Here is a 15,418-nt window from a genome sequence, read left to right as displayed (position 1 = left end):
TGACATTTTTCTCCACTGAGTTTTTTAAATAGTATTTCAAGCATGTAACTTTTTTCCCCCCTCTGATTCTTCCTTTGTATCTACTTGACAGTTAGGAGCAGTTTTTAATTTTCTTGTATTCTTTATTCATTTGGGATGGTTTGCTATCAAGCCATTGAGAAAGGCCACTGGGAGACAGCATGTCCAATGCAGCCATGTGTATACAATAGGATCTCCTGCGTTGCTTTTATGTTCCTTGGATTATCAGTCAGCATGGCAAGTATTTTTCCACTTCATGTCCTCGCAATGATTCACAGGCTTTGTTACTCACACATTCCACAAGGTGTCTGTTCTCTATTTCATTGCTTTTGAAGCAAGCAAAAGTAAGTTGACATGTTATCACAAATGTGGAGTCCTTCTTGCACAGATTCTTCTTTTCATTCTCATAGCTCCACAAGAGACTTACTTATGGAAGGTCTGCTAAGAAAATGGCCTCAGCAGTTTAAAACTCTCCAAGTAGGATTCATTTTAGGTATTAACACTGGTACTCTGGAAGAATATGATGCTCTGTGAAGAACTTGAACTTATTTTCTGGGCTGTAAGAGTGTTAAAAACCAATGAATCTAACATACAGGTGTTCACCATACTATTCTTGTTGCTTTACTATAGCTCTGAAAATTTTTTAAATAAAAAGTTGAGGGGGGTTGGGGAAATAACTATAAACAACTCTTCTTTCCTGCAGGCCTCATTTTCTTGCCTCTTTGTTTAGATTAATTTGTTAGATCATCAAGCTAGTTGATATTTTAAGTATTCCTTTAATATTGGATTCAGAAGCATTTAGACATGTACCTATCAGTAAAGAAGCACATTTTTCTCACATTGCTTTATGGGTTTATGGATTTAAAGTCATGAGGTCAGAAAGTTTCAACTGGCTTCTAGCAGTGGCTATAGGTGATACTTTTTGGCAGGAAAAATCTCACTGAGTACACACAGAAGAAATTCTCCTTACCGCATAGAAGTAATTCTTTTTTTTTTTTAATGTTATATAATTAAGAGTCCCCGTTGGCTATAGCAGCCTATGAATAGCCTTTCTTATTGAATGGTTTTGCCCCAGTTGTACTTAGGCTTCATGTGTCATTTGATATTTATTGGGTAATAACTATGCCCCCCTTTTTCTCCTTGGGTAAATGTTGGGGAAAAAAGATCTTGCTGTCCTGATTTTTTCTGGTTGTCCTAATTATTATTAACATTTTTTCTCTCTAGGCCAGGGTATTTAAGTTACTTCAAAGTCAAATCCAACAGCAAACTTGGACTGATGAAGGCACCCCATCTACTCGAGAGCTTCGGTCAGTCCTGTTAGAATTTGCTTGCACCCACGGCCTAGAGAACTGCAGCACTGTTGCCATGAAGCTCTTTGATGATTGGGTGGCATCTAATGGAACTCAAAGGTGACATGTGCTTCTACTCCGATGAACTCTCTACTCTTTCTTAAGTTAATATCATATACTGAAACCAGGATCTTTTCATCCTGAAGTATAAATGTTATAAAACCAAGTGTTAATGTAGGTGATTTCTATGCACTTGTATTGTCAAACAAAATTTTTTTTTTCAAATTGTATTAAAATACATAAAACATACCATTTACTATCAACATATTCTAAGTGTGCAGTTCCGTAGTGTAAGTATATTCACATTGCTGAGCAGTGAATCTCCAGAACTTTTCATCTTGCAAAATAGAACTCTTTACCAAAACAAATCTCCATTTTCTCCAACCCCCAATCCCTGGCAGCCACCATTCTATTTTCTCTTCTAAATACCTTATGTAAGTGAAATGTACAGTATTTGTCTTTTTGTGACTGGCTTGTTTCACTTAACATGGTGCCCTCAAGGTTCATCTATGTTGTAGCACGTGTTAGAATTTCCTTCTTTTTTAAGGCTGAGTAATCCTTTATGTGTATATACCACATTTTGTTTCCTCCATTGATAGACACATGAGTTGCTTCCACCTTTTGGCTTTTACAAATAATGCTGCTATGATCATAGGTATATAAATACCTCTTTAAGACTCTTTTAGTCCTTTGAGATGTATACCTAGAAGTGATGTTGCTACATCATATGGTAGTTCTATTTTTAGTTTTTTGAGGTACTGCTGTATTGTTTTCCATAGTGGTTACTCCAGTTTACATTCCCACAAATAGGGCATAAGAGTTCCAATTTGTTCACAACCTCACCAACACTTGTTTTCTGTTTTTTGATAGCACCCATCCAAATAGGTGTGAGCTGTCAAACAAGTCTGTTTTAATTTAGGAATATAACATAACAGAAGAAACATTTTTGATGATGACTGGTTTTCTCCATGTTCCTTATTTTGCACTCTGGAAATAGATTCAAGCATCAGATGAAAGTTGGGGTGGGGGATTTAGATGACCTTTCCAGCTCTGAGATCTTAATAAAGGCAGAAAACTGTGTTTCTTCCCCTCTTCTCACCACTCTTCCCACACTTGCTGCTGTATTTCCACCATGGAACTTACCACACTATATCGCAATACATTTATTCATTCTGTACGTTGCAATAGTCCCTGTGTTCCTGCAGGGCAGAGAGTGGGTCTCATTCTTCTTCCCGTCCCCAGTATCCAGCCAGTTGCCTGCCTGGTTTTTGTGGATGCTTAGTGAATAATTATTGCATTAAATTAGATTGATATTCCCTATAATCACACTGCCAGGAAAGTAGCAGCCAACTGAATTAAATATTTTCTTGACTATTAGTTGTAAAGACTCTTCTTTTACCTGCTCTGACTCCAAAAGCACCACTAGTCAATTCCTTGCCTTTGTATTCAGGATTTTTTCTCTTGTTTTTTTCATATTTATGTACCTCTCTTACAGCCTACCTACTGATGTCATGACTACTGTGTTCAAGGTCGGAGCACAAACTGAGAAAGGCTGGTCATTCCTACTAAGCAAGTATGTCTCTATAGGCTCTGAAGCAGAAAAGAATAAAATACTTGAGGCTCTTGCCAGCTCCGAGGATGTACGGAAACTTTACTGGTATGAAACCACCCAAGGAATATGATATATAGAAACTAAAAGCATAAAAGCATTGTGCTTCTAGGTTGAGGAGCTCATTTTCTCTGGGATCTCCCGTTTTCTACCTTTACTTGTGGGCCAGACCTGACTTAGAAGGTGTGGGGAGGAGCCCGCATGTGTTGGGCTTCATCTCAGGGATTGGACCTGTACAGATGGATAGAAAGTGCTTCGCCTGAAAGAGATTGGGAGATGCCAGAAATCACAGTCCCCTTCTGCTTTCTGCTTAAAAACTTTTTGATCCGCCTGACATGTTGTCTTTGATTCCACAATTAGTGCTTCTTTTTATTTATTTATTTTATTATTATTATTATTTTTTGTCAAGGCATTGCTCTGTCCAAGCCATCATTTTGAAAATGCAGACACTTCAGTAAAAGGTGACATGTGAAAGCTTATAGGTTATACATTCATGTGGATTTGTCAGACCTTTCCTTTTTAACATTCAGCTGATGAAAAGCTAGCGATGGTTGTTTCACATGGGGGAAAGAAGGGCAATAAGTAGGGCTTCCTGGGAGGAAGAGCAATCAGTGTCAGGGTAGAGGCACTGTAAATAACTGAGAGAAACAGGAAGGTATCTTGAAAGTCATCAGCAGGAAGGAAAGGAAAAGCATGTGGGTCTCATTGCTTCTCTTGTATAACTTTGCTCAGAGAAATCCTAATAGTGTTCCAGAGATATTCTTAGCAGCTGCCCAGATCCACTTTCCATAGGATACACTGTAAATAATCATTTTCTTTAAAGTAGTAGCCAGCCTCTGACTCAAGAAAGCAGAGAAAAGTTGTGTATAAATTAGTAATTTTGTTTTAAAATAGTAGTGTTTTACTAATAAATTTCCATTATAAAGTATTTAAACAATACTTAAGAACATGGAATAAAATGTGAAAGTGTCTCTCATCTGACCCTTCGCTTACATCCTTATTCTCTCTTCTCTGTTAACAGTGTCAGTCCTGGTCTGGGTATTTACATATTTAAACATAGGTTTATACTATACCCAGTGCTCTGTAACATTCTTTTTAATTCTTTGACAGTCTTTGAGATTTGCCATGTGAGTTCATAAAGTTTATTTCATTTGTTTTTATGGCTACACGGTATTCAATAGTATGGCTCTGTCATAATTTATTTACTCCATCACATGTTGAGGGGCATTTGGGTTTTTCCTCCTATTAAAAATAATTCTGCAGGGGCACCTGGGTAGCTTAGTCAGTTAAGGGTCCGACTTTGGCTCAGGTCATGATCTCACAGTTCGTGAGTTCGAGCCCCATGTCGGGCTCTTTTCTGACAGCTCAGAGCCTAGAGCCTGCTTCGGATTCTGTGTCTTCCTCTCTCTCTGCCCCTCCCCAGCTCGCACTCTCTCTCTCTCTGTCTCTCGTCTCTCTCTCTCTCTCAAAACTAAATAAACATTTAAAAAAATTCAAAAAGTAATCATTATGCATTCTCTTGGGAGTATGTGTTTTCCCACTATAAGCAGGTATTACAGCATGATACATGAGAACTGCATTCATTTAAGTACCAAGCTTTAGAATTTATTAGCTACGGTACTATGACAATTTTACATAACCTCAGTTTCTTACTATAAAATGGAGATAGGTAATAATTACCTATTTCAAGCCTTGTGTCAAGTATTTAGAACATAATATAGTACTTAGAGAGTATCAATAAATGTTAGCTATTAATATTAAGGGTGTATTCTGCAATGTATCTTGCTTTTTACATCAAACAGCCCAATTTTTTAAGAGTAGGTGCCTGGGTGGCTTAGTTGGTTAAGCACCCAACTCTTGATTTTGGCTCATGTCATGATCTTACGGTTCATGAGTCTGAGTCCCACATTAGGCTCTGCACTGACAGTGTGGAGCCTGCTTGGGATATTTTCACTCTCTTTCTTCCCCTTCCCCACTTGTGCTCTCAATCTCTCTCTCTCTCAAAAAATAAACTTTAAAAAAGTAGTAATATACCTATCTACTCATATCAAATAAGGTTTTTAACAGAAAAAAATCCAATCTTCAGAGTTGTAATAAATTCTATTTGAATTTATTTCATAAATGAGCTTACTACATCAAGAACTGTTTATTATTATGTGACAGTATATTTAAGTCCTTATCTCATTGGTGAGTTCTCCCTTTATTTAAAAAAAATGACAAATTTTCAGTCTATTGATCAACCTTAGACTGACCCAAAACTTACATCCTTTAAACTGCTTCAGAACCTTCATTAGGAGAATGGTACTAATTTTAAGTTCAGTGATCACTTCATGATGAATAATTATTTTGGAAACCGAATCTGCTTTGCTCTCCAGGTTAATGAAAAAGAGCCTCAGTGGAGATATCATCCGAACGCAGAAGCTGTCATTTATCATTAGAACCGCTGGCCGACATTTTCCTGGGCACTTGCTGGCATGGGATTTTGTCAAAGAGAACTGGAATAAGCTTGTGCAGAAGTAAGTGTCTCAGATAACTACTAATTTTTAGTATTCTCCAGTTCTGCATTTAAAAATGTTCTCAGTGTTGTATTGATTCACAAGATTTAAGATTTGCTGTGAGAGGAAAAATGCTTCACTGACAGTTGAACTGAAGCACCGAGAAATTTCCACCCTTGTAAATGTCATTCCATAATGTGAGGCATTAACGGTGGTGCTCCATTCGAATGCTAATTAAGCCCAACCAGGCTTGACACTTAGTCACTTAGCTTCACATGGCCACGGACTATTTGAGAATAGCTCTTGGGTTATGTGTTTTGAAAAGTACCACTTCATTGCCAAAGAATCAGTTAAGAATTCACACCCACCTCAGTAGCACATGGAGCATTTAATTTCTTTTAAAGTAATAATAGATTAAATGGATTAATAATTTATCTGGGTATCCTTAACTCCTGCCTTTTTCTGCCCAGCTTTTCGTCCTACTGACAGTGAGTGTATGTAGGATTACTCCTAATACACTGAGCTTCATTACCCTGGAGGAGGATTTCACTTTGCCTTTGGCCTGTGTAATTTATAGTAAAGTATTTCCTTTGCACTCAAGAACTTTGTTTCCCAACAGCTGCCTCATTTTTTTTTCTCTCTTTTTGCTCTTGTATTTGTGTTTCTTCAGGTTTCATCTGGGGTCCTATACCATACAAAGTATTGTTGCCGGGTCAACACACCTGTTTTCAACAAAGGCACATTTGTCTGAGGTTGGTTGTATAAAATGTTAGGGAGATCGGGTAATCCTTTCCTCTTAGGCTACTTGGTTTAAGTTAGGTGGTACCTTCTCATGCCAATTCCTGCCCCTCCTCTCTGTCTACTGTGGTCAGTGCTAGTGATTCTGCATTGGGATTACTTTCAAAAGGTGAATATTCAACAATGAGGAAAAATTCTGATGAGAAAGAATTTGGATTCCATTCTCAACAATATTCCCTTCTCTTCCTGATACAAATAATTGTTTATAATTTTTATAAAGTTTTTTTATTTATTTTGAGAGAAAGAGAGAGTGCACGAGCAAGGGAGGAGCAGAGAGAGGAGAGAGAGAATACCAAGCAGGCTCCACATTGTCAGCGCCCAGCCGGAAGCAGGGCTCAGTCTCACCAACCATGAGGTCATGACCTGAGCCGAAACCAAGAGTTAGACGCTTAACTGACTGAGCTACTCAGGCACCCCACAAATAATTTTTTTTAATTAACCAGCATATACAAAGTTTCTTTTTAAGTGGTAATAAAATTGTTTTAAAAAATTTCATTACAAGGGTAAAACTGGACATTAATTCCAACTTTAGACTACTTCATTTACTATTACTTGGCTTTTTTTTTTTCCTATTTTGAATTGGAAAAATTCATCCTTGTGGGAGTAAGAGGAATTCATTTCTAACATTACTTCAGATTTCACCATACTTGATCAGAAACTTGGTGTAAATACTTTGAATATTAAAGTACTTTTTGTTTCTACTCCTTTCAAGACATCAGTATAGCCATGACTAAGTTAAAGCTTATTTGAAAAGGATATTCAGAGTTACCTCTGATTTACTATTTACTCTTCTTTTCTTCTTTTGAAATACTTCTGCATGCAACTTACAGGTCCAGGCGTTCTTTGAAAATCAGTCAGAGGCAACCTTTCGGCTTCGTTGTGTCCAGGAGGCCTTGGAAGTCATTCAGTTGAATATCCGATGGATGGAGAAGAACCTTAAAACTCTGACGTGGTGGCTGTAGCATGCACACCTGCACCTCATCTTGTCGCCCATTCAGAGAGCTTGTTAACTTGGGCTCCGCTGCTTTTGCAAAAAGCCAAGGTGAAGCCAGAACCGCTGCCAAGTTGTTTGCACTCTTAGGAGTTCTAGTTAGCTCAGGGCCCGTCTGTACTTTTCATCTGTCTTTTTCGAATTGTCTTTGGGAAGTATGTAGTTATTTATTATAAAATTATATTCGCCTACATGCACCAACATCTACAAAAACAGTAAGTAATTTTTCTACTTTGAAGATAAAGAAATAGGGGGGAAAAATCTGTTTTGGCCTTCTGTTCTGTTTCTCAGTATCTGGAAAATACTGACATGGTGAAACAAGCAAAGATCTACCATGGGAGCCATCATCTTTGCAGGCTGCTGGTTTGTCAGCCATTTGTTGCTTCTTATTGATAGATGTTACTTGAATGTGGTACAACACTTGGCTTCAAATACTATGGTAATGAAGTCGATGAATCATACAACTGTTAGAAAACTGATCTCAGGTGTGCAGACCTACTTTGATTTGAGGTTTTGATTAACTCTTTATTTTCTGAAAAAAAGTTTAAATAAGATCTATAACTTATATTTTTTTTTCTGCAGAACAGCCAGGTGCTACAGAATTTTTAAATTTTTGTTGTATTGAAAAACTAAGTAATAAGGGCAAAAGATTAAAATTTCCAAATATTTAATAATTATTTTTTCATCTTTTAGGAAAATGTTTCAAACTGAGTTAGCTTTAATTATAATTATTTTATTTATGAATTCTCCAAATCTGTACACCTTTACCACTCCCTGCCATAGATATACCTTATGTTATAAATAAGTATGTCTACATACATGGCAAGCATTTTGTTACTACTGGTGTCTTTTATCCTGACTTTATCACTATTACTAAAAATAATTTGTTTAAGTTACCTTTGACATTACCTGATCATAGACACTTTCTCTGTGAATCATACTCATGTAGATTTTCATGTTATATGGTAGGGTATATTAGAAGCATAGTAGAAGCATATTTTAAAATAGGGCCTTTGAGAAATTGAGCATTTTTATTTGAAGTTCACCATAGTACCTTAAAGGAATAAAGAGAATGTGGGATAGGAGTAATTTGATTCAGATTTAATATGGTGGGCTTTGAATTTTTTCTACTGTCAAAAACAGTACCTTTTTTTAGTTGAAAAATCAGTGGTTTTGTTTTGTTTTGTCTTTATCATGGCCAAACTAACTGATTAAAAGGAACGGCTGAGAAAAGAAAGAAAGAAAAGGGAAGATGTCCACAGCTGTGTGGTATTTTCACTCCTTGCAAAGGAGAAATACTGTACTTGAATTTTTTGAGCTATGCAGACTTCATACTTAGATTGTGGAGTTTCTTTGATTCTTACGGGAAAGACTTTCTTCCTAATAATTTTTGAGTACTTTATATTTTGTTTGAAAACATCTTGTATGTACGTAAAAAGAGTGGATACCCATTTTCAAGCACTTAAAACACTCCACAGAATCAATGGGAAAGGACACCTTTTTTTTTTATTTTAGCAGGTATAAAGCAAAAAATATGTGGGATTGTGTATAAAATTATATTTTACTTTATGAAAATATTTTTATATAACAAGATTTAAAATGCTAGCAAGCTAAAAGCTAGCTTTCTTTAGTCCTAGTGTGTTTTCCCCCAATTTAGTCTTTTCTAAACATTTACCTCTGGTTTAGAATACAAAATCTTATATCCTGAGAATCACAGAATCCTCTAAAGATGTCTTATTGAAACTGGGGTGATCGTAGGTTTTTATTTGTCTTGTGCTTCCGGAAATGAATGATAGTTTAGTTGATATGGGAAGTTGGTGTGTTTTTATATTTTTAGAGTGGGGAAACATATTAAACTTTGAGGGGTTTTTTGGTTGCTGGTTTTTTACCATATGTTATATTACTAAATTCCACTTTGATACAGAATTTAAATTTTGCTACTTCTCAAAATCAGTTAAGACTTTTCAGTTTTACCTGCCCATCTTTACATGGCTACTGTAATGTATGTTAACTCTGCATATGGCAAATCCTGTACCGAATTATAGCATCTTTCCTGAGTGTGTGTGTGTGTGTGTGTGTGTGTGTGTGTGTGTGAAGGAAGAGGGTGATGTTTAAATACTTATCAAAACATGAGCTAAAAAAGAGGTAACTTGTAATCCATTGCTATCTTTGTATTCAAAAGCTGTTCATTCCCATGATACTGGATCTATACTGGTTGTAGTGTTATTTATAGGCCTCACCTCAGTTGTTTGTAGTTTTAGCAGCCCTCCCCTCACATTTTCCCACAGGATTCCATAATTTGTAATGTTAAGCTAACCCATCTCTGTATGGCACTTCTAAAAACTATCTCTAAGTCAGGAATATAAGGTTAAGTAACCAGTAGAACATGTTACATAGTAAGTATAACTAGCTTTTGAAGATTATATTACCCCAAACCTTATCTTTGCCCCTGCATCTTGTAGAGCTCAAATAGATGGACGCACAGCAGTCACAGCACGCTTGTTTATGTAAGCACATAGGTCCATGACAGTTAAGTGCTGGTTTTCAAGTATTATGTTCATTGCAGAGAGACGATCTACATGAATGTAATGGAAGGGGCACATCATACTAGGTTATTAGGAAAGGTAAAATTGGAAATCTGGAATTGTAGAAGAAAAACGTATGCTTTGGAGATCTGGAAATAGAAATCCAAGGAGTCTAGTTTGTTCCCTTAATAGCAAGAGATTGGATACATTAAACTACAGGTGGGGTCAGCTTCCACCCCAGGCTTGTGCCTTCCTGCATCTTCTTGTTTTACATAGAGATCTCTTTAAGTTAAGTGTTGCTGTTATTTGTGAACTTCTTACCAGCACAGCTTCCACTTAAATGTTAATACTCTTTGCCATTCATGTTTTCATTTCATTGAACAAGAGCTGTCAGCAGAGTTCTGGGTACATAGAGGATATTGTGCTGCATCAGTCTCACTGGGTACAGAGCAGAGTCCCTTCTGAGCATAGCAAAATAAGGAATGAAAGTTACGTGCTGAGTTTGTTGGATTATTGGTAGCCTGTTACTGAGTTGTATTTTAAGAGTCTATGCAAACTAAAGCACCTGGACCCATAATCTGCAGTTGGACTGCTGAATTCACGTAACCCCGATTCGTTTCATGGGATTGTGCAGCTCAGGACACATACCATCACCGAGGACAGCATTTTCTCAGCTGAGTCTGCAAAACAAGAATTTCAAATTCTCTGCAAATCTGAATTTCATACATAAGATGCAACTCTTTTTCTCCCCTTTGCCTTTGTCATTTCGTTTTTATTGGAATTAACTCTTTTGTAAAGAGCTTCTTCTCTCCCCCCTCTGACACTCCCATTTGTACTGTTTTGTTTTTTATTTTTTGGGTTCTTTGTCTTTTTTTTTTTTTTTTTGCATTCTTTTATTTTGCACTTCATTCTCTGCATTAGTAAGTACTAAATTAAAAGTGGCAGTCCAAAAGTATGATAAGTTTCCTCTTCTCCCTTTCCTTATTGCCTACATGTTCAATAGCTAATAAAATAGTTGATTGATTTCTTTGAGTGGCTTTTTGGGGGTATATACTTTTTTTTTTAATGTGCATATGTGGTTTTGATATGTTTTTATTTTCTTTCACTTTGTAAACTTTTTCTGACAGTGAAATTCTGTCCTGTGAAAAATCTCTTCCACCTGCCCATAATTGCCTGTGTGGGCAATAGGTACAGAGTAGTTATGTGATGTTTCTTTTTTGGAAGTTGATGGTGATATTGAGGGGAGAGCAGAGTATGTTCTTTTTAAAAATGTGTACAAGATGTTTTTGCTGCTATCTTGTGGGTGTCATTTCATTTTGCACTTAATTCATCTTTCCCATGGATATGTAAATATCTAATGAACTGTGGAGGTCCAGAAGTAGGACACATGTCCCACTTACCCCTCTCCATATTGCCTGCATGGACAGTAACTAATAGAGTAGCTGTGGGTGCTCTTGTCTTGATCTAGTCTTGGGGGCTCGGGCTTGTATATCGTTCTTTCAGGTGTGTGTGTGTGTGTGTGTGTGTGTGTGTATGTTATGCTACTTTTTTACATTTCATTTTTATATGTCCCTTTGCATGTATGCATATATACTTAATGAAAATTGAAGTTCAGAGTATGACAGATTTCCTCTTTTCTCTTTTCCTTATTGCCTCCTTGGGCAGTAGCTAATACTTTGTTTTGTTTTGTTTTGTTTTTGAGGGGGGATGGGAAGTAGGGTATGTACTTAATGTATATAAATAAGTTTGCTACTACTTTGTATTACTTAATTCATTTCGTACTTTGCTCTTCTCAGAGGACATTAAAGTACCTAATGAGACGTGGAGGTCCGGATGTATGACAATCTCCTCTTGTACCCTTCCCTTATTGCCCATGTGGGCAATAGCTAGTAGAATAGTTGTTGGAGTGGGGTTTGGGGGGAGGGTGGGGGTGGGGACAGGGATGTGTACATGTTGTATATACCTGTTTTTACTACCAAGTTGTATTATTTCATTGGGTGCCCACACTGGAAGGTACCCAATGAACCATGGAGGTCCGGATGTATAACAATCTCCTCTTCTCCCCTTCCCTTATTGCCTGCATGGGCAATGGCTAGTAGAGTAGTTAATTAGTTTCAGGGGTTCTTTTGTGGGCTCGGGGGTAAATACTTTTAAATATATATATACATGTATATATATATCTGTGTGTGTGTGCACACACACACACATTTTTACTTCCTTATTACAGTATTTCACTGGGTACCCAGTCCTTCACTTGGACCCGTAGGTTCCTAATGAACCGTGGAGTTCTAGATGGATAGCAATCTCCTCTTCTCCCTTTCCCTTTTTATCTACATAGGCAATAATTTTAAAGTAGTTCGGTTTTTTTGAAGTTTTGGTGTGTGGGAAGGGACAAAGGGCAGAATATATACTTTTGAAAACTGTATATACAGTGTTTGTTACTATATTGTGTTATTCCATTTTGTACCGCGTCCCTTACTTGGACGTGTGGGTACCTAATGAGACGTGGAGGTCCGGTTGTATGAAAATCTCCTCTTGTCCCCTTTCCTTATTGCCTCTGTGGGCAATAGTTTAGAGTAGTTTTAGATTAATTTTTTACTCTACCGCTCCCTCCCTTGAGAGGGTGGGGATATATACTCTTTTCAATGTATATGAATGTTTTTGTTCCTTTTTTCTGTTACTTCATTTTGTACCTAGGTCTCCATGGATATTTAGGTACATGATGAAAATTAAGGTTCATTCTATGAAGAAAATCTCCTCTTGGCCCCTTCCCTTGTTGCCTATCTGGGCAATGACTAGTGGTGTAGTTGTTTAGATGGGTTTTTTTTTTGGCAGGGTGATGGGGGATTTCTGGGTTTACGGTTTTAAAAATGTATATAAATGTCTGCTGCATGTTTTTTGTTTGCTTTTTTGTTTTTGTGGCTTGCTGTTTTACTTCAACCAGGTTTGTTTGTTGGTTTGTTTGTTTGTTTGGATTTGTAGATCTTAAATGTAGTGCAGAGGCCCAGATCCGGAGACATGATAAACCTTTTCTCCCTTCCCTTATAGCCTGTGCACAATTGTAGGACTTGGTTTCTGTTTTTTGTTTTAGAGGTTATTAATGGGGAATGGGCTTATTAGATAAGATAGGTGGTTTTTTTAAATGTATATAAATGTTTCTGCCTCTTTTTGGTGTTCATTTCGTTTTGAATCTAGTGCTTCTCATGACTATTTAGGTACTTCATGAAAGTTGCGATTGATTCTATGAACAATCTCCCCTACTCCCCTTCCCTCATTGCCTGGTGGGCAGTGGTAGAAGAATAGATGTTTCGTTTCTTTTTTTGGAGGGGTGGGGGGTGGGGGAAGTCTGTGTGTGTGTGTGTGTGTGTGTGTGTGTGTGTGTGTGTGTGTGTGAATTTTTTAATGTATATAAATGTTTGCTACATTTTGTGTGTTATTTCACTTAGTAACCAGTCCTTTGCTGGGACTTGTAAGTACATAATGAAACACGGAGGTCCATACGTATGATAAATCTCCTCTGCTTCCCTTCCCTCACTGCCTGCATTGGCAATAGTTTTATAATTTGGGGTGTTTTTTTTTAGGGGGAGAGATAATTTGGGTGGGTAGTGGGGAAAGGATAAGGATAGCGTACAAACTTTTAAAAAATGTATATAAATGTTTTCGTATTAATTGATTTTGTACCTACTCTTAGCATGGATGTATAGGTACTGAATGAAAATCGAGGATCAGTGTATGACAAATCTCCCCTTCTCCCCTTTCCCTTATTGCCTGTGTTGGCAATAGTGAGTAGAATAGTTGTGTATTGTTTATTTACTTGGCTTTTTTTTTTTTTTTTGGAGGGGTTTCTATTTTTGGTAGGGGAATATTCTTAATACATATGAATATATTTCCTTTCATTTTGTATTTAGTTCTTCGCATGGCTATCTATGTAGGGACCTAAAGGAAATTGAGTTTCATAAATAGACAGTTCACTTCTTCCTTCCCCACATATTTCCTCATTTATCAGTGGCTAGTATAGTTGTTGTTCTGTGCTTATTTTGTTTTATTCTCTAGGAAATATGCCTTTAAAAGTATAAATATATTTATGCGCATATCTAATCTGCTTCCCTCTTTTTTTTTTCATTATTTTTTGTTAATACTTAGTCCCTTGCAGGGCTGTGCATGGATCTAACAAAAATAAAGTCCCACCAGATCCCTGTCCTGTGACTTGAGAGGCTTTGGGGTGGTGTAACTAATGGCTAACAAATGTACAGCAAATAAGATGGGAGCAGACACTTGGACATGGTTGAGTTGTGAAAGCTAATCAGGGTCAGCATTTCTTACATTGATTCAAACTGAAGGAAAGGGTGAGATGGGACCTGTACTGTGGAAATTCCAGAAAGGCAAGAGGATCATACTAAGTAAAAAGTGTGTTTAACGTTCATTGCTGATTAATCTTTTAGTAACTGGTAAGCCAGTAAAAGTGCTGCCTAGAACTCATTTGAAGACCCTTGAGAGTAGCTTCTTTTGGGGGCTGGAATTCTGATTTATCTACAGAAGTCTCTTGCAGTTCTATAGATAGCATATTCTCGTGTAGCCAATAAAAATTATTTTGACTTTTGGAATGAACTTTTTGAGTTATTGCCATGGTTCTAGTGAATAACAACATGGGCCCAAAAATCATTCCCTTAAGAATTGGGGGGCTAGCCCTCCTGTCTTCAACACCCATCTATGGGAGGGCAAGTTGGTCCTTTCTTACCCAGAGCTCTTCTGTGTGGCTGCATCTCTCCCTTCCATTCTCCATTAGCTGGACCATTCTTCTTCTTCTTCTTCTTCTTCTTCTTCTTCTTCTTCTTCTTCTTCTCCTTCTCCTTCTCCTTCTCCTTCTCCTTCTCCTTCTCCTTCTCCTTCTCCTTCTCCTTCTCCTTCTTCTTCTTCTTCTTCTTCTTCTTCTTCTTCTTCTTCTCCTTCTTCTTCTTCTTCTTCTCCTCCTCCTCCTCCTCCCCCTCCCCTCCCCCCTCCCCTCCCCCTCCCCCCTCCCCCTCCCCCCTCCCCCTCCTCCTCCCCCCTCCCCCTCCCCCTCCCCCTCCCCCTCCCCCTCCTCCAGTATTAGATGTTATACTCAAGTACACTTAAACATGTAAGCCGGTGTTGCCTCATCAGCTCTATGTTTTTGCATGCATTTCATATATCCAGATGTGTGTGTTCGCTTTCTTGAATCATATTGACTCTTCATCCACCACATGGTAAATGTTAGGACTCCACATTTGTCTGTATCAAAGAAAATGCATGTGTAAAATCCCTCACTCCCTCCCTACCTCTCTTTCTTTCCTCCTTGTTTTTTTTCCTTCAAGCTTCTGAGCAATCTTTGTTTCTAATGCTGAAGGTTTGCTATATTATTTTGTTCTATTATATATATTTTTTAGAAACGTTGCTAGATAGGACTCCTAGAACATTTGCGAAGAGATGTCATTTACCATATCAAACTCTCAGGTCCTAGTGTTGAAATATTAGCCTGTACTTTGCTTATTTATACCTGCTGCTGTAGAAAAAACAAAAGTTTGTTCATGACACATGTAATTATGATCATAAATAAGAGAGAAAGGGACACCTTTTTGAAATTAGTCATGGTAGTCATTAGTGATATCTCTGAG

The 15,418-nt window shown here is 37.4% G+C and overlaps 2 protein-coding genes across 4 annotated transcripts in view; both read left to right on the top strand.

Moving 5' to 3' along the window:
• The window catches only part of LNPEP (leucyl and cystinyl aminopeptidase), a 92,288-nt gene extending 78,405 nt beyond the window's left edge, over positions 1 to 13,883 (top strand). For all 3 annotated transcript variants that reach the window (XM_078447774.2, XM_078447777.2, XM_078447769.2), the window contains exons 14-18: positions 1,243 to 1,427; positions 2,863 to 3,024; positions 5,352 to 5,492; positions 6,142 to 6,223; positions 7,100 to 13,883. In XM_078447774.2, the coding sequence (XP_078303900.1) occupies positions 1,243 to 1,427; positions 2,863 to 3,024; positions 5,352 to 5,492; positions 6,142 to 6,223; positions 7,100 to 7,231 (702 nt within the window). In that variant the 3' untranslated portion in view covers positions 7,232 to 13,883. The remainder of the gene's footprint in view (positions 1 to 1,242; positions 1,428 to 2,862; positions 3,025 to 5,351; positions 5,493 to 6,141; positions 6,224 to 7,099) is intronic.
• Positions 7,223 to 15,418, top strand: part of LOC132681143 (2'-5'-oligoadenylate synthase 1A-like) — a 47,250-nt gene continuing 39,054 nt past the window's right edge. Inside the window, exon 1 of the mRNA XM_060635314.2 lies at positions 7,223 to 7,311. The gene's annotated coding sequence lies outside the window, so the exon portion shown is untranslated. The remainder of the gene's footprint in view (positions 7,312 to 15,418) is intronic.

Source organism: Panthera onca, chromosome A1 (genome assembly GCF_046562875.1).
Source record: "Panthera onca isolate mPanOnc1 chromosome A1, mPanOnc1 haplotype 2, whole genome shotgun sequence".
NCBI classification, from domain to species: Eukaryota; Metazoa; Chordata; class Mammalia; order Carnivora; family Felidae; genus Panthera; species Panthera onca.
Note: the sequence above shows the minus strand (reverse complement) of the source record. Positions and strands in the feature narration are given on the sequence as shown.